The sequence below is a fragment of the Gobius niger genome (genome assembly GCF_951799975.1).
Source record: "Gobius niger genome assembly, chromosome: 7".
Lineage (NCBI taxonomy): Eukaryota > Metazoa > Chordata > Actinopteri > Gobiiformes > Gobiidae > Gobius > Gobius niger.
Window position 1 is genome coordinate 10,202,123 of NC_136858.1, and position 26,514 is coordinate 10,228,636.

The following is a 26,514-nucleotide window of genomic DNA, read 5'->3' on the forward strand; positions in this document are numbered from 1 at the left end:
GCTAACGTACTTTGACATTTTGACACATTTCCTGTTGAATCACCGACTGACTTTGGTCGAGGTCCACGTTTGACCTTTTCATAACTCGTCTGCTGTCATTGAACCTGTGACCCAGTACTTGCCATATTGTCTATTTTTCCCTATCAGGACCTCAACCCTTGTCTTTACATATAAACTATGCTTCACTCTGGTCTGTGTCTCGCTGAAGGGCAGGCCAAAGACGTGGAGCGCCACTCCCAGATTCTGTCACTTAGCTGGGACATGGGGTTGGTCTTCCTGGGTTGAAATGACCACATGCACTTAGTCATTCTTTCGATATGTGCAGAATTTGTTATCATCATTTCAGAAAGAGGGCAGGGGCCTATGAAACACTGATGATTCACACTAAATATGTATTCAAACAAATCCACACTCTGAGATTGTTTCCTCTCTTAGAAAGAAGGATTTGGCTTAAGTTCTTTCAACTGACAGCAATTCCGCCTGTTTTAATGCTGTAGAGGTTATGCAGATGACGTCACAGGACTGCAAAATGAGCAGTTTTGAGACTGAATGTTGGGAGTTCTGCTTCGAGCGGGATTGCATGCGGTGTAGTGATAGTGTAAGTGCAGTAAGTGGGTAGAGTTTCCTAAATATTTACTCAAGTAGAAATGACATTACTTTAAAATTATTTTTTAAGTTTTAAGTAAAAAGTAATGACCCAAAATATAAAGTAAAACCCAAAAATAAAGTAAAAAACTTGTTGAAAATATGACTTGTGTATCAGAGTCTAATTTATTGTTGATGGAGTAGGACAAATCAAATGTAAATATCATTAATATACAATATTTCCAAGGAATATATCAAGTATTTTTTTAAAGGCAATCATTCTTAAAATTATACACTGTATAAGTAGATTGATGACATTTGAAATGAATTCTACTTTTATTCATATATCAATTTTCATGTCACACAAAGCTTTTGTCACTTTCAGATTTACCCACAGTGGAAAGAATAACCGACTGTTTAACTCAAGTAAGAGTACCGTTACCTCGATCACTAAAGTTACTCAAGTAGAAGTAAAAAGTACGAGGCACGGAGTCAGCCCACCTCTATATATATCCAATTAGAACAGAAGCCAGTAGAGTGGTGCATTGTGAAGCACCAGTACTCTGGGCCTATGGTGCGATAAGCAGGCAGTACAAGCGTGTTCAGTAAGAAGTAATGTTACTATGGATACAGAGTGCTGTTTTAGTCACGGTTCGTGAAGTCCCAAGTCAAGTCACAGAGAATTGTAGTCATTGTTTTGAGCGATGTGTCACTTTTATTCATGCGCTTGTGGTGTTCCTTCCAAATTCTGAACTTTGTCATTGATCTTGAAAGTTGATGTTGTTATGCATGTGTCAGGCCTCTCTCCATAGATCCTAAGTTATCATGATTCAGGCTTATATGGAAACCTTAACATGGCTAGACGGGAGTTGTCAAGGTGGCAATTGGAGCACTGGAATGATGAGTGTTTGGTGAAGCTGTCTGAAATGTAAAAAACACAGAAGCACCACTTCATGACATCAGCCTGTGGGCGACGAGTGCTTTTGAGCTCATGAGATGGAGACAGATAATGCAGGAAGTGTAAGCATTTTTTTCTCAGCTTGCTGCATGCGTACTATGAATACATACTGCAGATACTTCCTTAACAGTTTGGGTGTAGCATTGTCCTCTTGTCCATATTTGCAACACTTTTTCGTTCAAATAGGTGTCTTATTAGGTGACAATGGACAGTCTTGTATGTTTTCCTTTGGATGCTTAACATGTTAATGACAAATGTGCTCACTTTCTCTGCTTGACGGTCAAATACTGTCCAAAAGACAGATTTTTTTTTACCAGACATTGCCGTTACATGCACATACAGCTACGTTAGTCATATCGAGGACATCCATTATTGGCATTTTCAAATCCTTTGCCATCTCAATCGGTTAGTGTTTTTCCTGGACCAATCTTTTCTTTCTTGTGTTGTCCGATTTCTGGCACATTACATAATAATAAGCCAATGGAGATTTATTGAATTCACCGGGAGTGACCCAGCAGCTAACGGACTGGTTCCACGGCTCTTTTCTTTACTTTAACGTGAACGTTTTTCTTTGCGCATTATTGCCTTTTGTCAGGGAAATGGTGGATTTGTCCTATACCACAGGGGGGATAAAAACTTCCAAGCATAGGCAAAATAAAATCTGTGTGCCGTGTCATGCCGTCAAAAAGTATGTACCAGTACCTGAAAATCTGATGTTGGCATTAAATGACTCTAATATTGGTAACTGCCCGCCAAATTCCATATTAGTCTGTCTTTACAGTCCACTCATGACAGCAGGTCTCATTTGTCACTTGCTAAATCATTTTAGTTATGTAGAACCTTGATGCTAACGTCGTCTAATGTTTCCCTTCATCCGTCTCCCACACAGCTTTAACTTGTTCCAACCGCATTTGCTCCGCGAGTCCAATCGAATCCCTTCAGCTTCTATCCAGCCCGTCGTCGACCATCATGCATGCTGCCCGTATCTTCCACTGGAACATAAAAGCACCGTAATGGGCAGGCTCAATTTAGCCGAAGGCTAATGGAGCGGCCCGTATCGACCTTGCGGATGCCCAGAAAATCGTCTCGTCTCCCCCTCTTCAAGGCCAACCTCGGGGAGTCAAAACAGGACACGTTAGCTATAGCTAGCAGCTCCGACCCGTTCTCCCAAAAAAACAGTGTCACGCTCAAATGAGGTGGTATTTTTAATATCCGGAGATGAGCACTGGGAGTCTGAATGAGTTTAATTTAGCTGAGAAACCCTCGGAACAGGCCAGGAGCGCTCCTCTCAACGCACGGCTGTTGTCCGGACGGCGAGCCAGTGGGGCCGTTCGGTGCAAATCAATGGGACTCTTGTGAGGAGTGCATTGTGGCGTTGTTGGGAGTTTGATCAAAGTGAACAAGAGGAACGTTCATGCTGGATGTTTAGGGTCCAGTCTGTCTGCGAGTCTCTGAAGTCAACAGGAAGCTGGAGATCAGTTGACGCTATTGATTTTGAATGTGGAGATGCTAGCTCGGAGGCGCTATATGGCATTATGTTGGATCAGGAAGGAAACAAGGAATTTTGGGACGGTCTCAAAATACAAGGATGATTGGTTAGAATTGTGTAAAAAATATCATTTGCTTTTGTGTGACAATATAATGAGTCCTTAGCTTAATATTGGTAGAATTTGACTTATTGATAAGGTCCTCCTCCTTCCTCTTCCTCCTGTGCAGCTCCCTCCGCTCCACAACAGTCCTTCCATCTTCTGAGAGGAGCGTAGCAGGCGAATATAATCAGTTTTGTACTCCAGTGAGCGAACATTAGTGAGGACAATAGAAGGGATCAAAGATTTGTGTGGCTTACCTGCGAGTCTTGCCTGGATACCTCCTTGTTTGTCCCTTTTTTGTTTCCTGTAACGCGTCTTGGGATGCCTCCGCTGCGCTGCATGAATAAGAATAAGATATTTGTTGGTCTCAATGTCTTAAGCTGCTAGCTGTTTGTTTACTTGGAAAATGAAAAGCTGGGTCCTTGATGGGCAGTACGGACACTCCGCAGAAAAAAATCCACTGAACCCTCACACGAACAATGTTGAACACAGGAACTACAAATGCAGTCTTCAGAAAAAGGCACAAAAAAAAATGCAGCTGTACCAAGAGAGAGGGAAGATGCTGCTTGTTTTGTAGTGCTACTACCGCATGAAGCACATTGGTTGGAATATGTCTGGTCCGGACACTGCATGTTAATACGTTCACAGAAGACTGTCCCACACTGAAACTCACAAAGCACTCTCATTCACCCTGGAACCCAGAAGGCATTCCCCAATTGTACATGTTGTAGTGGTAGCGGACACCTGTAGCACCCAGAGGAAACATTTTATGTGTGTGGGGAGAACATGGGAATCAAAACTGACACTTTCTTGCTGTTCTACTCGTATAGTATTAGCTCATTATAGTTATTGCTAATTTGTCTATGATCGAGCCCTTTTTCTTCGCCCTAATAAAGGGGGCACATTATTATACACTGTCATGAAAGTCTTATCATTTATCACCTTTGCTGTGTGTTGGCGGCACCGGTGAGTGGTGGGGTTTATCTCTAGTGTTATAATTCCAGCGCCATAAAGCATTTTAGTGCTGCGGCGTGGGCGTGTGCATCTGGACTCCAGTGCATAATGGGGCCGCATTGTACAGCATAGTAATAACTCCTACACAATTATACTCTTAGTGCATTTTGTTTTGCTTGCATCCCATTGCAAAAAGTGATGCAGCAACAAATTCAACTTTTCCCTCTTCAAAATAGGGAGTGCAAGCTGGGAAAAAAAGCATAATTGCTTAGTGGATAATGTTGCATCTAATGAACCATTTGACACTGTCTGTATTACAGTATCAAGATCCCCAAATCTGATATGTAAATAAGTTAATATGAGTACAATACACATAAAATACTCTGCTGCTGATCCACTTTTGAAACTGCTGCTACTCTTTACCACGCAAACAGTGCCATTGATTTGCTAGCATGCCATCACCCGGAAGTGAGAGCTTGTTTTTGCAGTTTTCTTACCATATTTTATTTACATGGATCATCATTTTGACTTTGGAAATGTTGCAGAAAGGAAATCCCGCACACTATCAAGTCTTGTTGGGTCAAAACGTTGCAATTACATAAATAACTTTTCTGCAAGGATTGATGGTGGGCGGGACTTCCTATCTGACTGTTTTGGATTCAGCCTTCCTCCTATTGATGTGCGAAGTCTTCTGCCTTTCTCTACTTTTTAAAATGTAAAATATCAATGCGGAGGTTCACAAATACTTTCAAACGTCAATTACACATTACATGTCCTCTTTTGACATAAAACCCATTGAGACAATATGTTTCGTCGATTGTAAAAGATATTGTACGTTGTATGGTTTGCACAATGGGTTCCCTGTGAGTCGCTCCCGTTTCTTCCATCAATCTTAAAGAGACAACTGCAGACATTATGGCTTCGGCAAAATAGATCTCGGTAATTCATTTCTGAAACGGCAAACTTTATTCTTAATGTCTGGGCTTGAATGTCCTTGCTAGGTCGCCGTATTAAGTGAACATTAAGAATTTAGCAAATGAAGACAGTCGTCAAACAAGCCGCCCACGTGAAATGTTTGCGTGTTAGCAAACAGTCTAGCCCTTTCTAGAGATTTCCTGCTTTGATTAAGGCTTGTGAATTTATTTGGTCAGTGTGATATGACAAGATTATAAAGTGGATTAATGAATGACTTGAGTAATAAATGCATGAATCTAAGGACATATATGGAAACCGAATGGACAGAGCAAGGTCAAATCATTGCTCTGTGAAGGAAGTTTAGTGCTTATAATGATGTACTTTATGGTTTGTTCATTTGATAAGAGTATTGCACCATCAGCTTATTGGTTGGATAAGACAGACTATTTGTGTAGTCAGATGGTTTTGCCTAAAAGTAAATATCATATGTCCCTTTTTTGTACCGTTGTTTGACAAAATTTTACCGTAAAATGATTTTTAAATGATTCGATGTTATTACTTGTTAGTACTCGTAGTGCTTCCAATCGTGCACTTCTGTTGTACAATGAAAACTCTCCAAATTGTCCAGTGTGCAGTATCACCGTTAAAATCGAAGCTACCCGTTCCACAGTATTGTACTCTCAGCATTTACGGAACCCTTTAGACATGTTATTTTAGGATCCCTCAATTTGTCCAGCGTCCTCTTTTACGTCCATCCCCAAAACACTAATAAATCATTCATCGATTGGCTGTTCCTAATCCCCGCCTCTTCCTCCATCCAACGCCCAACGCAACGCTCCAACAGCATCCGCCCGCTTTGTGTTTGTCCAATGGGATTGCGCATCTTTGTTGTGGGGGAGGGTCTTGCGTCATCGTGGTTCCAACCCTCTTTTTATTATGGCGCGCGTCTGTCTGCCTACAAGATGTTTATCCCACAGTTCCTCTCTCCTAATTCCTGCTCCCTCTCATCTATATTTCATGAGTGTGTGGAGGTTGTCTGGCGAGAATCCCCCCCCCCCTCCCTTGATGACCCCCACCCCTAATAGAGTAACACAAAGACCGTCAGCTCAGCAGTACACTGTCTATTTCACGCCCTGCAATGGATTAGAGTGAAGAGAATGGAAGGGGCAGTTGCGTTAAATTGCCTGATGTAAAAACAGGGGGCTTGAAATTAGTCGTATGTGCACCCGTAGTAACGTGGCCGGTGTTTTTGGATTTGCTCAATGCTGGTTTGATTTGTAACTTCAAGCCATAGAGGGTAGCTTTTCACCGAATACATACAGGCATTCATTTCACTGTGGGCTTTTCTTGGGGAAGAATACCATGAAATGAATATGTCTCGACTTTAAAGCAATACTTAGTAACTTGTTTACCTTAATAGATCCTTTCCGTAGTCCCGCTGGGGGTAATACAAGTGTTAATGGGATGATTGAGGGGTGTTTCATCTCCCCCTGGTGTCTCAGAGAACCACAATTGCAACTTGACTGCCACCGGACCGGAGTCACCAATACACATTAATGGAAGAAGAAGCTAACAGGCTAACAGGCAAAGCTAACTGCAGGCTAGCGCCACTTAAACAGTATTTACAGCCAAGTTTGAGTGAAAAAAATTGGATGTACAATATCCCCAAGACGGCTACGGTACCTGCAGTGGCGCTTATGGCCTCTAGGAGCATGAGTTACTTAGTACTGCTTTAAGAAGATTCTCCTCTTCTCAGACCTGACTTGTAACTTTTCTGGGGCTGGGTATCGTTACATTTTTTTCCGATACTTGCTTTGCAATACCGATACAATTTTTAAATGGCTATACTTCGGCTTGTCACGATAACAAATGATGGCAGACCTTATTTTGTCTCAGAAACTTGTGAAAAGAATGACAGAAAAAGCGTTCTCTTAAATTTCCTACAATATGAAATACACTGAAACACAACTTCAGGTAAAAAGAATAGCGTACTACATTTATTCATTTATTTGACGTCAATATAGTAATTATCATGACAGCCCTACCTACACTTACAATATTTGGGATGTAGGAAGTGTGGCTTTAAAGGAAAACAGAAATGTATTATGTAAGCATTATATAGCTCATTGTATTTACAAGTAAATTGACATAATTAAGCTTTAAATAGTTAACAAACAGCATTCAACCTTTTGACCACTTACTATATTCCTCTGTTTGGTCAATAACAATCCCGATAATTGTTGCTGTTGCTGCTGTTGCGGGTGTTTGTATAACTCTTAACGTACAAGATGTGCTGAACACTTTTACATGACTCTGCTAAACCCCACTCCTGTGATCAAACGGATGAATACCAATGTCATCGGCCCCATCTGCCAGTGCTAACACTTCACACATTTTTGCGGTTAAATCAATAATCCCCTCCTGGTGTCTCAAACCAGTAGTAAAACCTAGCATTTGCATTTTTTATCATTGTCGTAAACGTCTTCTCTTTCCCGTCAGTTCTACCAACTGAAGCACGTTGTTTCACTATGTTGTTGCTATAAGTGCTCATGATGTGGCTTATTTGATCCATTTAGGTGACCAATTTTCAGTGCCAGTTTGCGCAAGTACACGGTGACCCTGACAAAAGTTAGTCAATAAAAGGCACTCGCATGTTTTTTTTTTCGTCCTATAGATTCTCTCAGCCCTTGTGCAAGTGAAGTCCGGATCCGCGCTGGCCCTTTCTAGTGGTTTAGTCCTAGAATACGTAGCTGCGTGGCATTCTGTGGTTGCTCTCATGTGGTCGGCTGGAGTTCGGGGTATAGGATCATATTCAGCAGACGGAGAAGGGCCCGTATTGTCCTATGTTTGCGCTCAAAGTGACATGAGTTAGCGTTTAAGGAAGCCATGTGTGCGACTGCGCTTCATGAAAGGCCTCTTTGATGGGGACGCACCGCTGAGCGCGCTCACAACAGCACACTGGGGAGACAGAGGGGGCGGGACTTGCAGTATAGGCTAAAAATAACATGATGAAGTGATAGAGGGTGTGTCCCTGTTTCAACTTTGGCAGCTGCTGATGTGTAATCGATGTGGAGCACAAAGGGCAAGGGGTTGAGATTTCGAAGAATTCACTTTTTTGGGAAGGGAAGTAAAATCAAACTAAAATATATGAACACGTTTTAAATCTTTAAACCAATGGCCAGGATTGCACACTACATTTGTCTCTCGAGAGATAAGTGTCATGATTTTGATTTATATCAGCGACTTCATTTGTTTACTGTGCGCTTTTGCATCTGGGAAGCACAAGTGGAAGTATTGTATTTGGCAAGAACGTCACCGCAACAGTATTAATACCACATGACTCTGATTACACCAATAAACAATGTCATTACCCGACCGTAATTCATTTTAAATGGATAATATCCGCATGGAGCCGTTACCAATTGGGTGACATCACCATCGTGGCCATCAAATCCCACGGTTTGGGTCCATTGCATTCTAGGGAACTTTCTCGTCTGTCAGCTGAAGTGAATGAGCGTCACTGGAGAAGCTCATTACTAAAAGATGTGCTACTATGCCACGGTGCTGCCATTTCATTAGCGATGGCTTCCTATATCATTCATCGGTCCACTCATGACCCCGTTGGCGTAATGTCGTAATGTCCACAGCCCGCACTTTGTTTCCTGATTGGTGACAGCTCGGTGAATGCTAACGCTATATGCTAAATGTTGCTCTGTGACTCAGTTAGCGTATTGATTAATGCTGCGTTCATGTGATCCTCATGTGTTTGGGGATAAAGTTGGGATGTTGATGTAACAACTATAAGGTTGGCCTGTTCTGAGCAGTTAACAGCGCAAACGAGATGCATTTGGTGTTGATATTCTCAAAAACGAAACATTATGGATTATGCTAATAAAGTTGCTAATGTTGCTAAAGCCGTTACGCTGTTTGTGCTACTTCACCACGTCACCCCAAATAAGCTATTAAGTTACCAAAAAGAAACAGGTAATCTCAAGCTGATTTTTAAAAGTTTATTTTAAACTGAGTACTTTATTTTGTTATCTCTGTATATATAAATGCTGCCCTCAGAAAAAGATTGCCCTATTTTTATTTGAGATATTTTTTTATTTATATGTGCACCTTATGGAGCTTTGTTATACAGTTTATGTTTACATTTTATAGTGAGCTTTCAATATAACTACTCGTATTTGGCTTTGACTTTGACTTAACATTTCACTTCACAGCTCTCACTTGTGAAAAAAATATCGGGATATATATCGTATATCGTTATTCAACCAAAATTTATCGGGATATGACTTTTAGTCCATATAGCCCAGCCAAAAAAAATAAACTTGTGGCAGATAATCAAGTTAGCGTTAGTTTTAGTCTTTAAATTGTGTTTGCAAGTTCTCCTCAAAATGGTAGAATTCTAGCACTTGATCCTAATAATCTCATTAGTTTCCGCGCTTGTCTATTTTGGTCACAACAACAATGTCAGAAACTTATCTCACAATTCGTTTGCTCCTGCTTACTTTAAATGCATCAAAGTAGCATGTTTCAGTCAGAATTCAATTCATATTAAAATTGACAAATCATGCACAATGTTGTGGTTGCAGACCTCAGCATTTATATTCTACATTGAAAATTTTGCAATGTTTCTATAAAGAAAAGTTTAAAGCTGGTCACGATTAGAATTAGCCTAGAGCACCCTCTGTAGGCAGCAGTGGGAGGAGGCGAGCAAACCTTTGTGAATGTAGCAAAATACTACTTGATTATTTTGCATGATATATGATGCAAATGAACAGGTTAGACTCCGATCAGAATAGAATGTGTTTTCTCCAGAGTTTCCAAAGACCCAATGAATGCCCTACATTATCCACGGTCTGCAGTTTTTGTCCTGATTGGCAACATCTTGGTGAATGCTAATGCTAACGCTAACTCCCTCGCTCTGTTATCCGGTTTGCATGCTGTCAAATATCCACACACCACAACTTTTGTTTTCTTGATTGGGGACCGCTTGGTGAATGCTAACGCTAAACGCCGCGTTTGTTTATAATTTTGGGGGAAGCGGCGTGAAGTCCAGAGGAAGGAGGAAGGCGCTGGGTCTTTGTGCAGCTGTCATTGCGGGACGGAAGAGGCCAACATGAAGCTGCTTGAAAATGCCAAACTATAAACACTAGAGAAAGCAGTGAAGTGTGTGATAGGTTAGAGCAACAAGTGAGTGCAATAATCAGAAAAGGAAGTTACAAGTAGTAGCCTATAGGCTCTGTGCGAGGAATGTGTCATAGCAACGCTAGCGAAAAGCTAACATCCGAGAGTAATGATTGTTTCCTGTCTGTGTTTTATTCTTATGGAGAGTTTGCCCTTTCTTGCTGTTTGTGACAGAAAACAAGCAGCTGTTGGGTAATTACTATAACATATAAAAATGTCACTGCAGGACACTTCTGTGTTTATAAGTAAGTGTTGTTCCCTAGAAGCTGACGGCTAATGTTATATTAATGCTAACAAATGGTAAAATAACACCCCAATCTTAAATATTTTTTATGGAAGACTCTCAGGTTGATGTTAAGTTTTGTTCCATCTTTTAATTTTGTTTATTTATTTATTTTTCGTTCAAATGTGGACAGGAAGTGATCGACAACAGTGCCTATTGCTATATGAAGTCAAAAATACATTTGCTCTAGCTTTAAAGAGGACATATCATGCGTATTGTGGCTTGTATGCACGCATTTGGCCACATTAGTGTTGATTTGTCACATTTTCATACCATTTTTGCTAATGGCATGCTAACACATCAATGCCACAGTGATGCATAGGCTACATTTTGAGTCCATCATAGCTCAGAAGCACGGTTTATTGAGTTTCAAAATGCAGGAAATGGATATGAGCGCTTCAGTTGTAGAAGAAGAAACGGTCTAAGTAAACTGATTACTCACTTTTGAATCAATGGAGAAAAATGCCACTAATGTTTTTGATGAGGAGACAAAGTTAGTAAAAAGCATAAAAGTTTGTTCTCTTTTAACTTCCTGGATACAAGTACATGCAAGTTTGTTATTAGCCAATCACTGGACTGACCAGCAGGAGTTTATAAATGGTTTGCAAATTTAGATTTTATAGTACCTAGTCCTTAACCTTAACTTTCAATTCCTCAATCTCTTCTCATCCCGACACTCGCCTTATGTTTTCGCAGAAGGCGTGTCTTGTTCCTGTTAGTCAGCGATGTTATAATACTTTTTTTTTTGCCTCCCCTCTGGTCCGGCGGGAGATGTGGAATGCTAGAATCCTGGAGCAGCAGAACTAGCAGCAGTGTGTATTTTGATAAGGTTACCCGAGATGGTCTGTGCGCGCGCGTGTTTGGCTAATGTCGCGCACTCCGCCGTGAATGGGCCTTTGCGCTGGGGACGGGACATGGGAGAGTGAACAGAGGCCCGAGTGTGTGAGGACGCACTCTTAGGCTTAGTGGAAACAGATGTGGAGTAGGTTGATATAGGTCTGGTAAGGTTACTAGTACTGCTACTAATGGGGCAAATAAAGGCCCGGGGACCAAATGCGGCCCCTCTCGCCCTTGCACCCGGCCCACAAACATGACCAAGCCCCAAACGCTTTGACTAAAAAAGGGTCCTTGCATCAGAAAGTTTGGCCATACCTGAGCCAGACACTGACGATGCTAATTTTACAGTGGATGATTCAAATAAAGCGTTTGGAAGAATATGTTTGTTATATAAAACAGAGCAAAGACGAACTGCTGATCTCCAGCTCTCAGCAAAGTTAGCCCTTAGAGGCGAGCAGCTCAATGTAAAGGTGCACGTACTGTATTTTGTGGTAAATACTTTTTTAATTATTATTATTACTGGGTAAATGTTACAGGGCTTTAATAATTACTGTTGGTTGTACTAAGCTTGACAAACTTCTCGAAGTGCTACATTGTCACTCATTGCACGTAATGTCTGCGCCACTGTTTGCTACGACTACTGCTGCCACCACTATAACTTATTCTTCACATATTGTCACTCACAGAACATGTATTTGTTGGGACATTTCAGGGATTTTCAGTGCAGGGAAATCACCCAGCCTGGACTTGGATAAGAGATCATGAGAATTAGATTATTATATTTGTGATATTCAAATGTCTCAAAATAACTGAGCAGAAATTGTTATCTTGTGCCATGTAGCATCAACATAAACCCAGATGTAGCACAGATGTTGCATATGCACCAATGGCCAATGACATTTTTGACCCAAGAGAGTGCACCTGTCCTTTTTCTTTTCTCGAAATTTAGCAACAAATTACCACACACTTCACAATCCGCAATACATTTTGCACCCCTTCCTCATCATAGCATTTATATTAATTAGCCTATTTGTTCAGTCACTTTTGGAGACAGAAGGAAGCCGTGAATCCATCCAGAGCTAGCGAACAAATCAAACCCGTATTTTTGTCCTAAGTCTCATTAACGCCTCGCATGGAGGGTGTGTTGTCAGTTAGCACCCGGGGGAGAACAGCCGGGTGTGTCCGAGCTGATGTCCTGGCTTGAACTGTTTCGTACGACCTAATCAATATTCTAGCGATCAATGGTAATGCCTTGTTTTGTATAGAGCCTGCAGGCAAAACTCAGGGCATAAATAATGTCATAGTGATTCCAGAAAGTGATTGTTTTTTATTACAGTGCCAGTTAACTAAATAGAATAAAATCAAATACGGTCAACTCTCTTTCAATTTGGATCAACTGCTGGTTTAGTAATGAGCCTTGCAGTCAAAACTTGGGGCGTAAGTGTTTGCCATGTCAGTGTTTGCAGCTATGAAAACAATAATTTTCAGTGTGAAATCATTTCTGTGTTTGAGAAAAAAACTGTACGATCCAGGGCGGTTTTCGTTTGTGTGTCAGCGTTTGTTTGGAGCGCCTTCCACTAGCAAAGGCATGCTAAGGAATCCATGGCACTGTGATTAATACAGTTTGAGTGGGGAACGGCTCAAATGTGATGTTTTGTGGGGTATCATACTGGCATATGGGCTGTGTGCTCTCCTGTCAATACGCTTTAAGACTAGGATATAAATAATTGCTGACTAACCTTAAACCTAAGCTTGCAGATCACAGGTTGACTGATTTAGAAAATATATGCAAAACAAAATCTGACAATGCCATCCATTTTTCTGCGTCACGTTTCTGTGTTTACACTTTTCCAAAATGGTCCTAAATCAGCTGACAAAACCTAGACACCAAATTTGAAACCAGTGTAATTGGCATTGTTATATATGATGGGAAATACAGTTTTTACCCATAATTGTTGAATGAATAAAGCTGCAACTATAATCAACAAACTGAAGTAGTGTTTCTATACTTTTTAGTGGATATTGAAAGAAATATTGCCTAAGGAAAGACTTTTGCCTCCCAGTTGAGTTGAGTTTTCATTTCGCAGTAAGTGTAGTTAAATAGAAATTTGCCATCTAACCAAACTTTTTCTCGCTCAAATGCATTATGTAGTCTAAATGTTCCGGTAACATCTGATATCATTGTCCTAATTCCATCCATGTCATATGACCTAATCAGTGCTGAAGAGCGATCAATGGAAATGCTTGTTTTGTGTGGAGCCTGCAGGCAAAACTCGGGGCGTGAATGCAGTCTCTCCAGCCGACCTGTCTGCAGAAAGAGCGCCATTGTTGCAGCCTGGTGGGGATGTACGCATTTGAACTTTGTTATGAATTCTTGTCATATCCCGACCCCGACTTCCCATGGTGCATTGCTATTGTGTTGTGTTTGTGTGCTCCGGGGAGGGATAGGAAAACACGGCGATGGCAAAAGTCTGACTAAACTCACATGATCACAAGCAAATTCCTGTATGAGAGATTTACAAGGGGCTTCTGAGATGTTCGCAAAATATGAAAACTTGCATGAATTTGTACTGTGGTTATCATATTTATGAATTCATAATCGTTTTCTTTTTAGTTCTGTATTTTTGGATCCATTTTAATTAGCGATCATTTCCTTCTTCTTTTATAATGTTTTTCAGGTTTAGACATAGTTAACACCCAGTTTAGACAATTTAGGCATATTTTGTTTCAAATTTGGTCCAAATATTATGAGATGGAAACAAATTGTACTTAAAATAAAACATTATTTGGGGGGTATATTTTATGTTTTGCGTTTTATAATATGAAATTTTGTCTCTGTAAGAATTAAATAGTAACCATGAAATACAAGCTTGAGCTGGAGAAGATTTTTCCTGTGCCTCGTCTTTCTGGCAGCTATAGGAATAACTTACTTGATTTACGGCGTGGTTTACAGTTACAGCACTAAACTGATTAGACATTTGCAGTTGTAGTATTTGTAAGAAGAGGGGAAAGAATGAAATATGTTTCTCCAATGTTTATATACTGTATGCACATGTTTATTTGCATTCAGCTCAGTTTGATCTGTTGTGTTGAATTAGTCCAATGCTGGTGGGGAACAATGTATCAAAGCATTTTCACATGATCTTATTCACCTGCTCTAAATAGCAAAAAACATCAGCGTAAATATGCCGGAGTTAGCACTGTAGCTTATTTTCATCCGTTGTTCAAAGGCAGGTAGGAACAATAGACAACGTACATAAGATAATACGGAATACACACTGACATTTTTGTCTTTTTAGTATGAACTATTCTTAGCTCTAACAAACCCGTAAGTAGCATTGATGCTAAAAACGATTAGCTTGGTCTTTTAAGCTAAACCCAACGACAATTGTGATGTTTGCCACTAAAGTTAGATGGGCTGATCAGTTTTAACTTGGGTAGCTCCCTCTGTCTCTCTGAAAACTGGATAAAATTCGAAACTTGACTAGCTAAATGCTAAATGTGATGCTAAAGGGGTTGAGTTTTTACTAGCCAGCTACAGTTTTGTACTAGTTAGCTATTGATTATTTTTGCATGAATGAATATATTTGTCTTTGAAAAAACCTTTATGACAAACTATTGTGCAGTGTTTGTTTTATATAGAAGCGAGTATTGTTGTTAAATGCTAACATCTGCTAGCTCACACAAAAGAACAATCCACTTCATCCCATAATGCCTTGTAACTAATCATCCTGTTTAGACGTTCTAATTGTGCCCCATTGATGACATAACCGAAAAACACCCCCGCAGATACACATGTGTGCACAGATGTGCTCGTGCCCGTCTCCATGGTGACAGCAGAGGCCACGCCCAGTCCGCTCTGTGGGGGCCTGGCTCAGGTTAAGGTCACTGTCTCATTATGTGCGCTTGTGTGTGTTGGGTATTGATACACTGAGAGGACGTCCCGTCGATACTTCCCCGCCCCCATCGTAGGTAACTGAAGCCTCTGACTTTGACTTCTGCTGACAGGGGGATTGTATGTATATCTCACAAATGGATAATGGCACAGCAGTTAGCGCTCCCGCTTCACAGCAAGAAGGTCCCAGGTTCGGTCCCAGGCCGGGCGGGCTCTTCATGGAGTTTGTATGATTTCAAATGTATTAAATGAGTGAACTCTGGCCCAAAGTTGCCACTATCTCGTGCCTCTCGTGCCCCTTGTTTTCAGCCTCCTGTTGTTGGTTTGGACTTTTGGAGTTTTGACTGTAGCACATATTTTTTTCGGTACCTACTTTCGATTGCAGTGCACTCTTATGATTAAGTTTATTTGTTTTTCACATGGGCATGTTTCTACAATTACAAATGATTTCATCCCTATTAGGATTCCAGCAGGCATATTTCTCATGAGAACCGTCCAGTAGCAACAAAGCCGGTGGAATGCAGAAAGTTTTTCCGCTGATTTACAAGGTGTAGCCGTATATTTACAATAGCACGTCACACTTCATGAAGCTGGCTGCTGCCTAATGGTTTCCTGTTGTGCAGACGCACGTGTTTACAGGTGTTCATTATTTCACTATAATATGTCGGGAATGGGAAAAGGCTGCCATAGCCTCAGGACGTGTAGATTTGTATAGTCCTTTTGTAGTTTTTTTTTTTGGCGGTGCCAGTTTTTGGGACCTGCACAGCTTTAATCATGAGCTTCTAGAAAAGGGCTGCACAATTTGGGGAAAATATGGATATGGAAATCCTGGTTTCAAAGACGCCACAGGAGCCGGGTGGATGCTGCAGTGTGGGGCAGGGTTGTAAGCCGAAGTCGGAAATGTAGTTACTTAGGATTTGTGGTTTTGGAGGCGGTGACCTGAAAGATAGCCGTAACATAATCACTCTAACTTTGTCATTATTGCTTGTGAGCCACTCTTTATCCCTGAACTCTGAGGCTAATCGGGCTCGATATCGGGGAAGAAATACCCTAGCGAGGCCTCAGTTTGAGTTGTTTTTACACTTTTCTCACCGTGACATCATCTTTAGTCCGTCCAAAGTGTCGAAAACATCCCACGGCGAGAGTCTGATTGCGCTGCGTTTAGCGAGGTGCGAACACTGGCCGGTCTTGTATTCCATCTTTAGTCCGTCTGTCTGCCTGTTTCCCTACTGGCACAAGCATCTGTTTCTTCTCCGGCAGCACAGGAAGGGGAAGCCCGTTCACTCACCCACCCACCCATCCACACACGCACGCACAAATGCCGGGACGCTCCAAATTGCGCTAAGTGGCCCGAGCGGCAGACCTGGAGAATGTGCCGGAGGAAGCGTTGACCGAGCAGATAAGACACAATGATCCTCACAGCTCCACGGGGAGTTGTAACTTCGACGTGATACGCAAAATCTGGGCATCTCATCCTGACCTCACACACTTCCTCAGCATTCCAAGACAACAAGAAGCTTTTCCTACAAAACATCCTTTGGCGAAGTGCACGAAAAAGGTCAAGAGGATATTAATTGAATATCGTGCGAGATGAAAAAAATACTTTCTTGAAGTTGATGTCTTGATTGATTTATGCATGGCAGGAGTAAAGAGTAAAAATACTATTTGGAAATGAACCACAACGATATCTTGTTCACTGGCATGAGAAACTTTGAAATCTTCCTAGTTATTTTCGATTTGTGCATTGTTAACGTGGAATTGAAAAGTAGGACTGTAGAATAATATACACTAACATGAGCCATTTTAAGTCGTGTTGTCGAGTTAAAATGAATGTGAATTAGGATTTTTTTTTTTTAGTCATTGTGAGTCTAATTTAAATGTACCTTATTAAACCAATGGAAACATTATTGGGTAAGGGCAAAACTCCCAGAGAAGGAAAAACGGTAGCACACACTATTGTGCAATGGGGAGCTGTTGGAGGACGGGTGTGATATGGTTTATACTTGTATTGTCAGAATTAACCTCATACCTTAACAGAGTGCACTTTGTCCAGTTCGGCTTAAAGCAGTACTAAGTAACTTGTTTACCTTAATGAATCCTCGCTGTCCCTCTGGGGGTAATACAGGTGTTAATGGGATGATTGGGAGGTCTTTCATCTCCCCCTGGTGTCTCTAGCCAGAAAACCACAAGCGTAACTTTCCCTGCTCAGACCTGGAGGCCCATACACACTAATAGAATCACGAAGAAGAAGCTAACAGGCTAACGGGAAAAGCTAACTGCGGGCTAGCGCCACTTAAACAGTATATACAGCCAAGTTTGAGTGAAAAAAAAAAGAGATCCCCATTGTGTAAGTGGATGTACAATAGTATTATTTACTCTCATGGACAATCAATGAGTGTAAAACCGTAACATGCTACGACACCTGCAGTGGCGCTTATGGCCTCTAGGGGCATGAGTTACTAGAACTGCTTTAACACAAATCTACAAGCTTTTCGACTGGAGAGCTCAGTGTAATGCCTCATTTGAAAGGCCTACAAAATGATCCCAACTTTTTTGTTGCATTTTGTTGCATTTTGTAGTATCATTATTGCTTTTCTGTCACGTTTTTATCACTCTTTTGTTGCCTCTTTTTCCACTTTTTTTTTGGTCACATTTTTGTTGCATTTTCATCCTCATTTCCGTTGCTATTATGACGCTTTTTTTCCAGAACCTTTTAGACTTGTGAACAGGTGGGGGTTAAGGGATTAAATCACATCTATTGCTACGAGTGATTATCGTAATCTTGTGTCATTTCAGAAAGAACTTTTGTTGTCATTATACAATTGTTCAACAAAATTGCCTAGATCAGATGTTGTGCGCCATCACTGTGGGCCAACCTGACCGGCGGAGACCTACTCAGACATGGGGAGAACATGGAAACCCCACACAAAAATGCCATCTGTTTTTTTTCCCCCTACACTTCACCATGGGAGGCGGGCTTACTCAGGAGCAGGTTTGTGGATAGCCGCAACACATTAATGGAGGAAGTGAATCACAACTCTCGATTTCGTATGACTCACGGGTTTTGAGTATTTTATTCACATCACTACTTTCAAGTAAGAGGTCAAAGTGAAAGTATACTGCCTGACTAAATCAAAGCCCACCAGGATTTAACTAACTGTTGTGATCTGGGGTTGGTCACTCAGGTCTAGGTTCAGCAACACTATGAAGCCAAAGAATGAGGTCAGCTTGACTACCTGTGAACATCCTGAATGACCAGGTTATTCCATCACTGGACTTCTTCTTCCTTGATGGTAAAACTTGTTCTTATAGTTATGACTTCAAGTTCGACTAAAATTAGCCATTACATTACTTTTACACTCCCTATTTCACCCCATTGCAACACGGTCCCTTGGGATAATGACTCAAACGCCCATTTCTCAAAGTTCGTCATCCGCTGGTCCGCACTTCCTCTTCTGAATTCAGACTGAAAACCCCTATCCTGCAGCGTTGCATTTGTGTCCATTCAAATCCGTGCCGCCAAGACGTCTGGGCCTTTCCCCGCATTTCCAGTGCGATACGAGCGAGTCGTAGTGTGGAGTGATAAACTGAAGGCCGCTCCACACTGGGCCCATTGTCCCGGAGAGCTTTAGGTGAAGGGGTCAGGGATGTTCATATCGTTGTGACTTTGAATGAAAATATGCCTTTTCTTATCATTTCAGAGTTAGATATGTCAGCCTCTCACACTGTTTCAGTAGAAGTGAAAAGTTAACGTGATATGAGAAAAAAAGTCGGATGGAAGACCTCAGTGATTTTGCAATACATTGTAACTTATTGCTTTAGGGATATTGCGTCACCTAATGCTGCATACATGTGGTTCTCTGGACCTCAGGAAAATGTTTTCCCCAGTTTGGAAAAGGCGCATGAACGCTCAACAATGGAAAACAACTGGGGAACTCGGATCAAAATGAGCTTTGCAACTTCCGCACTTGATGCATAAATCCGCTGATCTTTATCGCCTAATGTAAGTTTTTCTGCTATTTTCTTAAAGGGACTATACAGAGTTTAAACATGTTAAAATAATGTATTTTCCTCCCCCTACATGTTCCATAATGTCCTAATGTGTAGACCTGTTCACCACAACTGCCTCTTAAATCCTGCACTGTCACTCAAAAAGGTGTTACTGCGGGTCCGAATTGGCGTCATGCACGAGCTTAATATAGAAGGTACAGTTACAAGTATAACCTGAGATGGCAGTAGTGAGTATAAAATGGCAAACTTGCATCTAGCCCCTTTAAGTTCAGCGTGAACTGTCGTCCTTCGGAGTAACATATTTGCGAGAGAATTGCCCGGCATTAATGCTATGCTAGCAAAAAGAAAATGTTTGTGATATTTTATGAAATAAACAAACAGAACAGGGCTTTGCTCATCAAATACTTGGGGCAGGTGCTTAGGAGTCAAGGGGAACAAGGAGCAACCCATGTTACATCAGGAAAAATCCTGCACACTGGCAAAACCAAAGTATTTATCATAAGGACATTAAGTCAACGTTTTGGCGCTATGGCCTTCATATACTGTATAAAATTAACAAACCAAAGTTTAGCTTTTGAGATGCTTACGTGAAATTCAACTGGTTAGCTGAGCTAAGGGCTAATTAGTAATAAAATAGTTTTTATTTGATTACGTCAAAATCCCCACTTTCCCACATAAAAAGCACATGAGCACAAACCAACTGGGAACAATGATGTCACATCTCAGGAAAACGAACACCCCAGTCCACATGAATGCACCACAAGTACATTCATTACGTTCCAGGAGCAACACTGTCGCAGTAACGTAAACAACTACAGTGGGGGAAAAAAGTATTTGGCCGAAATCCAATAGAAAGTCTATGGGGACCTGACCAAATACTTTTTTTTCCCCCACTGTAACTGTAAGTTCACAATCAGTAAAAAGCTTTAGTATAGGAGTACAGCTGGCCTTTTTTCCACAAAAGGCTATTACTGTATCTGAAGAACAAAAGAAATTTTTGTCTACTATGAGAAAAAGATGAAAACTGGGGAGCCACCTTTTTGTACCATTGCTAAAGAAGTTTGACTAATATAACAAAGAAAATAAAATCTTGTCTATTTCACCTCAGGATAACACAATCGATAGAGAATAGTGTTCACCTTAATATAACCCCACAGTTTCCCCCAAATGACTTGATGTTTTCTCACTTGCACATAGTCTAGTCCGTCTAGAAACAAATCGAGTAAAAGCGTTCACACCCAGGCGTAGTGTGTCGCTGAGACAATGAGCTGTCTATTCAGTAAACAATGTTTCCCCTGACCAAACAGGTTGCACTTGTACATTGAAACCATTATACAGTGATATGAGCCTGTTTTCCAGAGTCGCATGTCATTTCTGAAAAGTTGCATCTTTGACTTGTCTCCAAGAACTACAGCTTCCTCAAAATGTTTAATGTTAATGGCCCGTAACTTGCTCCCCCCGTGAACCTTCTATCTTAAGCCGAGTTCAGCGCGAACCGTTGTAAAAACCCATCGAAGTGTAACATGTAAATCTGCAGGTGTCGGCTGCAGCTGTGCGTTTGTTCGTCACACCCTCACATCCCTTTCCCTCTCTTTCATCTTACATCATGGCCGCTGCTGACCCGGGATCAGCTCAGGAAATGCTTTTACTGTCTCCGCTTACTGTACTCGCGTATAACAATGCCGATGGGGCCTAAGGGATGGCTGAGCACATATGCAGCTGTGGAGAGGTTTTATTTAGCCCAGACAAAGGAAATTCCTCAAACACTACTTCCACGAACAGTGACGCAATACAGGCATTCAAACACATCTGCAGTGGGGGGACAGTATTTCAACCAGGAGGGAGGTAACACTTTATAGAGATGGAGATAGAGAGGTGGCTGATTGTTCTGCTGCTGCGGTGGAGATGTGGTAGAGGAGTGTTTTTGCATCATTTGAATGGTTTGAGAGGTGTAGTTTGCAAATTGTGATTGGCTGACAGTGACAGGTGGTTATATTTAATGCCCATATTTAAAGCGACATTGCGGAACATTTCCTCCATTAAATAGATTAAATGAAAATACTTTGACAATATTGACAAATATTTCAAACACACATCTTCTATGAGTGGGCTCGCCATCTTCTCTGAGATGTTGCTGCTTTGCTTAAAGAGACTCGATGCAAGTTGGTAATTTTTATACTCACTACTGCCACCTCAGGTCTTGTGCGTAACAGCAGTCTCTGTATTGTGGCATTTCAGACCCGAAGTAACAACTTTTTGAGTGCAGGATTTTAGAGGAAGTTGTGGTGAACAGGTCTGAGCTCATTCTACACATTAGGACATGGCTGGAACATGTGGGGGGAGGAAAATACTTCATTTTAACATTTTTAAACTCCATATAGTCCCTTTGCAAATGTTTTATTTTGATAGCTCATGACAAAAATGGCATTGTAAGTGTCTAGCTCAGGGTTGGCAACCTCAGGCCTGGGGGACAAATCCGGCCCTCCAGCATTGAATCTTTGGCCCTCAAGATGATTTTGAGAAATATTCTTACACAAATTGTTGAGTAAATGAACATTTTTTACAGTTCAGGTACTCAACTAAAAATGTGAGAAATGCTGTCAATTACATTTAAATTTCCAAACAGAACACCCATTTAGGCATTTGTAGAAAGTGGTACTTGCTATGCTTTGCTGTACTTACTTTGGGCGGAATGGTACACATGGGTTAGCACTCGTGCTTCACAGCTAGAAGGTCCGGGTTCGATTCCCAGCCAGAGGGGCCTCTCTGTGTGGAGTTTGCATGTTCTCCCTGTGTCTGCGTAGGTTTCCAACGGGCTCTCCAGTTTCCCCTACAACTAAAAACATGTACAATAGGCCTGGATGAAGTAGTAGCGTGTGACTGAGTGTTTGCCTCGCTTCCATCAGTCTACCACAGGGCAGCTGTGGTTACAACAGTAGCTTACCACCACCAAGTATGGAGTGAATGAATAATGACTACATTATAATTTTTAGTACCAAGAGCTCAAATTGGTAGTTTCATTCCTTGAAAAAACAAATGGGCTTATTTCAATAAGATATGCTGTTTTCAATCAATTACAATTTAATGTTGTAAATTTAAATATTGTCTGAAATATTTTTCTTTAATTTTTTATTATTCTATTGTATGTGTATGAATTTCTCTTGCTGTGACATGTCCAGTTAAGCACCCTCTTAAAACACTGTTCATCTCATGGGCCAAAGTGAATTTCAGTGGTATTGAATCTTTTTTGTATTAAATAATATCACTGTGTTTTTCCTCAGATGAGCGTGAAGCCGTGCAGAAGAAGACCTTCACCAAATGGGTCAACTCTCACTTGTCGCGGGTGTCCTGTCGCATTACTGACCTGTACATGGACCTGAGGGATGGGCGTATGCTCATCAAACTGCTGGAGGTGCTGTCCGGAGAGAAGCTGGTCAGTACACATGTGGTTGAGTATGCCAATCTACAGCCACAGTATTACAGATTATTAAGTAATAGAGTAGGAAATAAAAACACAGTTTTTTTTTTTTTTTTTACAGTGATTTAACATTTTCCTGGGGGAGAAACATTGTCAGACATGCTAGGGCGTCCACTAAAAGAGTGTTGAACCTGCACTTCCCCTGAAACAAAGAGGTCTGGGCCTAATGATAAAACAGAGCCAAGAAATGTACACCACCACACCTAACTCTCAAAAGAAATAATAAACTAATCAAAAGAACTCAAGGAAGAACCTGGAAAGTAGTACAGTACTTAACAATTCTTAACTCAAAACATCTGCTATTGGTGTTGGGGGAGAGAGACTTCATTGGCCACTTCATATGTGTCAGTAAAGGCATCTGGTTTTCAATGTCTTAAGTAGGGTTTTGTGTGACGCTGAAAGTGGGTTAAATTCCTGTTCAGTGCAAGGGTCTTGGTGAATGGTTCAGTTTGTGGGCTCTTTCCTGTTGGTAGAGGAACCCGCCAAGGTTGTCCCCTCTCCCTCTTGGTTTTCGCACTTGGATCGTAGCTACTAACAGGCTAAAACCAATCCTTAAATTTGTGAAATTCACTTGAAATATCTAAAACAAAATTCACTTTAGGCTCATAAATTGTTATTGTTAATCAATCAATCAATTATGTCCAAATTTCTGGATATAAAATGCTGATATGTAGCATAAGGTTGATACTGTTTTTATACAAATTCAGGGCCTATTCAGTGGAAACAAAGAACTAAGCACAACGGCAAAAGTATCTTCTCTATGAGCACAAATGAACCAGTAAATGCTTAATTTTTTTAGAAAATGGCTTGATGCAAAAAGAGGATCTAGCACAAGCGCCGCATGTGTCCAAATGTAGTAACTGGACTATTTTGAGCCCAGTACAGTTGGACCAGTCTCGGTCTCCATGGCAACTGCAGTCTCACGGTCCTGCACTCGCTGTCCCCTCCCCTCATCCTGCTCTGTATTCTCCACTAACATCACATGTCTTTTCAAACTTCATGAGCCTAGCCAAGCTCTTTCCGTGTCTTCTTCCTTTCTTTCATATTTTTGTTTCTTCATTCTTGTGCTGAACTGTCACCGTCGTCCGGCCTGTAAAGCGCCTGTCAAACACACGTCGAGAGAGACAAAACACAGACCTGCAGCGCATGCCAAGAAATTCAACAATGCCTTTAACAAATTTATTTTATTCTCAGGCAGTTTTACTGTAGTGTTGTAGAATGAGGAGATGGAGTAAGTATATACTTTAAGTAGAAGATCTGGTAGCTTATTGAAATAGTTTTGCAGATAAAGTTACTGTAGGCCTATGTCGAATTAGAATATCTGGCATATAGTAGGCCTATTTTAGAAAATAATTTCTAAGCAGTAAAAATAGACAGAGCTCAAGAACCTTTGAAGGAGAAGCTGGGACAGCTCTTGGATCACCAAAGCTGTTAGTATTATTTCATTTATAAATAGTTTATGTTGAGGCCAGAGTTGGAAGCAGATGGACAATGAAGCAACATCCTGGATTTGATTGTTTTATTCTGCTGTGAAAAGTGTGAGAAATGTGGTGGGGATGTTTAGGACAGCTGAATGCTTTAGACATTTCAGTGAGATGGTGTTTGTAGACTGCAGGAAGTGAGCAGTCAAACCTGTCAGGTTTGAAAACAAAACAAAAAAAAAATGGATTAAGGCTAAAAACAATTAGCCCTACCTTTATCAGCGGATAATGCTCCATAAAGAAGCTCAACTTAAGTGCAAAATTGATCAGAATGAGGCTTATGTAGGGCTGGTAGCTGTTCAATCATTTTTTTTAATCTTTATCTATCTGTTTGACATTGACATTTGACATTGGAGATGAACTCGATATTGTAAATTGGCTTAGCTTTTACACATTACGGTTTTATTTTCTGGTTCTAGATGATAAATATTTTTAGTATAGATATCGGAAAAAAAATATCGTGCATGTGTCTTATCAAAAACCAAGTATCATTAAAGTACTGGTATCGGGAAAATGTAACGTTAGCATCAGTGATTTTAATTTCCAACCTCAACTGGTTTATTTTTATGGAAACCATCAGGAATCCCAGAAAAACGTAGCTGTTTTTGACAATCCAATCCTCCACTCAGATTATGACAAGTTATGCAAAATTGTTACTCTGAATTTATGTATATATCTGTTACTTATACCAATAGTTTACCTAAAAACTTCCCTCAGTGGTGCATTTCTGAGCAGCCCACACTGCACTGTAACCAGAGCCAGCTCAGGTCTTTAGAATGTGACTCAGCAGGCTCTTTGCTGTCTGTCCGATACGCTGGAAAGTCCCTCTCTCCTCATCAGCAGTCTGCTCGGAGAGGTCCACTTCTGTCTGCTGGCTTTCTCCGCTACAAGTGCTGATTTGGGCCAAAATAAATGTGTGTGGATTTGGGATTCTTTAAAAATGGGAATCGCACAGTAATCAAAGTTTGGCCAGTTGTTACCGTTGGCTTGTGTCCGGATAGCACGACTTTTGCAACATTTAAAAAAAGGAATATTTATTATCGCGGATCAACGTAGATTTATACTGTTTTGAATAAGTCCGGGTCACCCAAAGGACGTCCCACACAGACTCATAACAGTGTCAGTCGTGTTTCACAATGTCACAAGGTTGCAAATGAAATGTAAGAGTGATGCTTTTATGGATTTGGAAGCATGAAGCCGCAATGAAAGAGGCTCTGGGTTTGTGGTTTGCCTTTTGTAATTCATGACTACTACTTAGAATATCAAAATGGGTTTGAGTTGTAATAAAGTTTGATGAGACCTACATTGATCTTATTAAGTATTAAAGGGTAGTTTATTGTAAACATTTCATAAACCTACTGTATATATTTTATGAGGCAAAATTGTTCAAATACAATGTTGGTTTTACTGATTATTAGGTTGATTTATTATCCATGGAGAAAAGAAAAAGTTTTGTATGATGTAAAAACTGACAAATAACCATTTGAATAATCATGATTTCAATTATAATTGCCGTAATAACTGTGATCAGTGTTGTATAGCATTGTATAGCAAAGTAGCATGTTAGAGGACTTCTACCTCCTACAAAAAACAAAAACCTCCGATGTTGTTAAGTTGAATAGTGGCTTCTCCTTTGTGCTGCCCTGACACAAGTGCCTACTCTAACCCCTTGGCTATATTGAAAAAATCTACATTTAGAATAGATTTTAATGTTCATAGATTGAGTCAATCTATATGTGGCCATATAGTTGCTGTATTTAAGATGTGACCACCAAGTCATGATGGAAAGTCACAAGAATCCAATGTTCCTTTAACCATATCTAACGACTGTGTTTATGGTCCTCTTTGATCAAGTCATGTGCAAAAACCCCAGAGAATCAGCTGCATCTGTATGTCATGAATCATTTGTTTGTTATATTGTGAATAAGTCATAAATATAAGTTGTAAATGTCGTCCAGCCCAAGCCGACGAAGGGGCGCATGCGTATCCACTGTCTGGAGAATGTGGACAAGGCGTTGCAGTTCCTGAAGGAGCAGCGGGTGCACCTGGAGAACATGGGCTCACATGACATCGTGGACGGGAACCACAGGCTGACCCTGGGCCTCATCTGGACCATCATCCTACGCTTCCAGGTACAACACTACGTCATGTTGGTCGCTACTGTTGTCAAAATGTGTTTGCACCGTACATATATAACAATCGAAATCTCCTGTCACATGGTGTTGTGGTGGCAAGATGACATAGTGGCTAGTCTCCCAACCAGGAAGTCCCTGGTTCAGTTCTTTGATTAGATTCATCCTTTCAATTGTCTTCACTTCCTTTTTTTATCCTCATGCAC

The 26,514-nt window shown here is 40.9% G+C and overlaps 1 protein-coding gene across 2 annotated transcripts in view; it reads left to right on the forward strand.

Annotated features, from left to right (window-relative positions):
* Window positions 1-26,514, forward strand: part of sptbn1 (spectrin, beta, non-erythrocytic 1) — a 133,684-nt gene that overhangs the window by 68,073 nt on the left and 39,097 nt on the right. For both annotated transcript variants that reach the window (XM_079559846.1, XM_079559845.1), the window contains 2 exons: window positions 22,499-22,650; window positions 26,135-26,308. In XM_079559846.1, coding sequence (XP_079415972.1) covers window positions 22,499-22,650; window positions 26,135-26,308 — 326 coding nt within the window. The remainder of the gene's footprint in view (window positions 1-22,498; window positions 22,651-26,134; window positions 26,309-26,514) is intronic.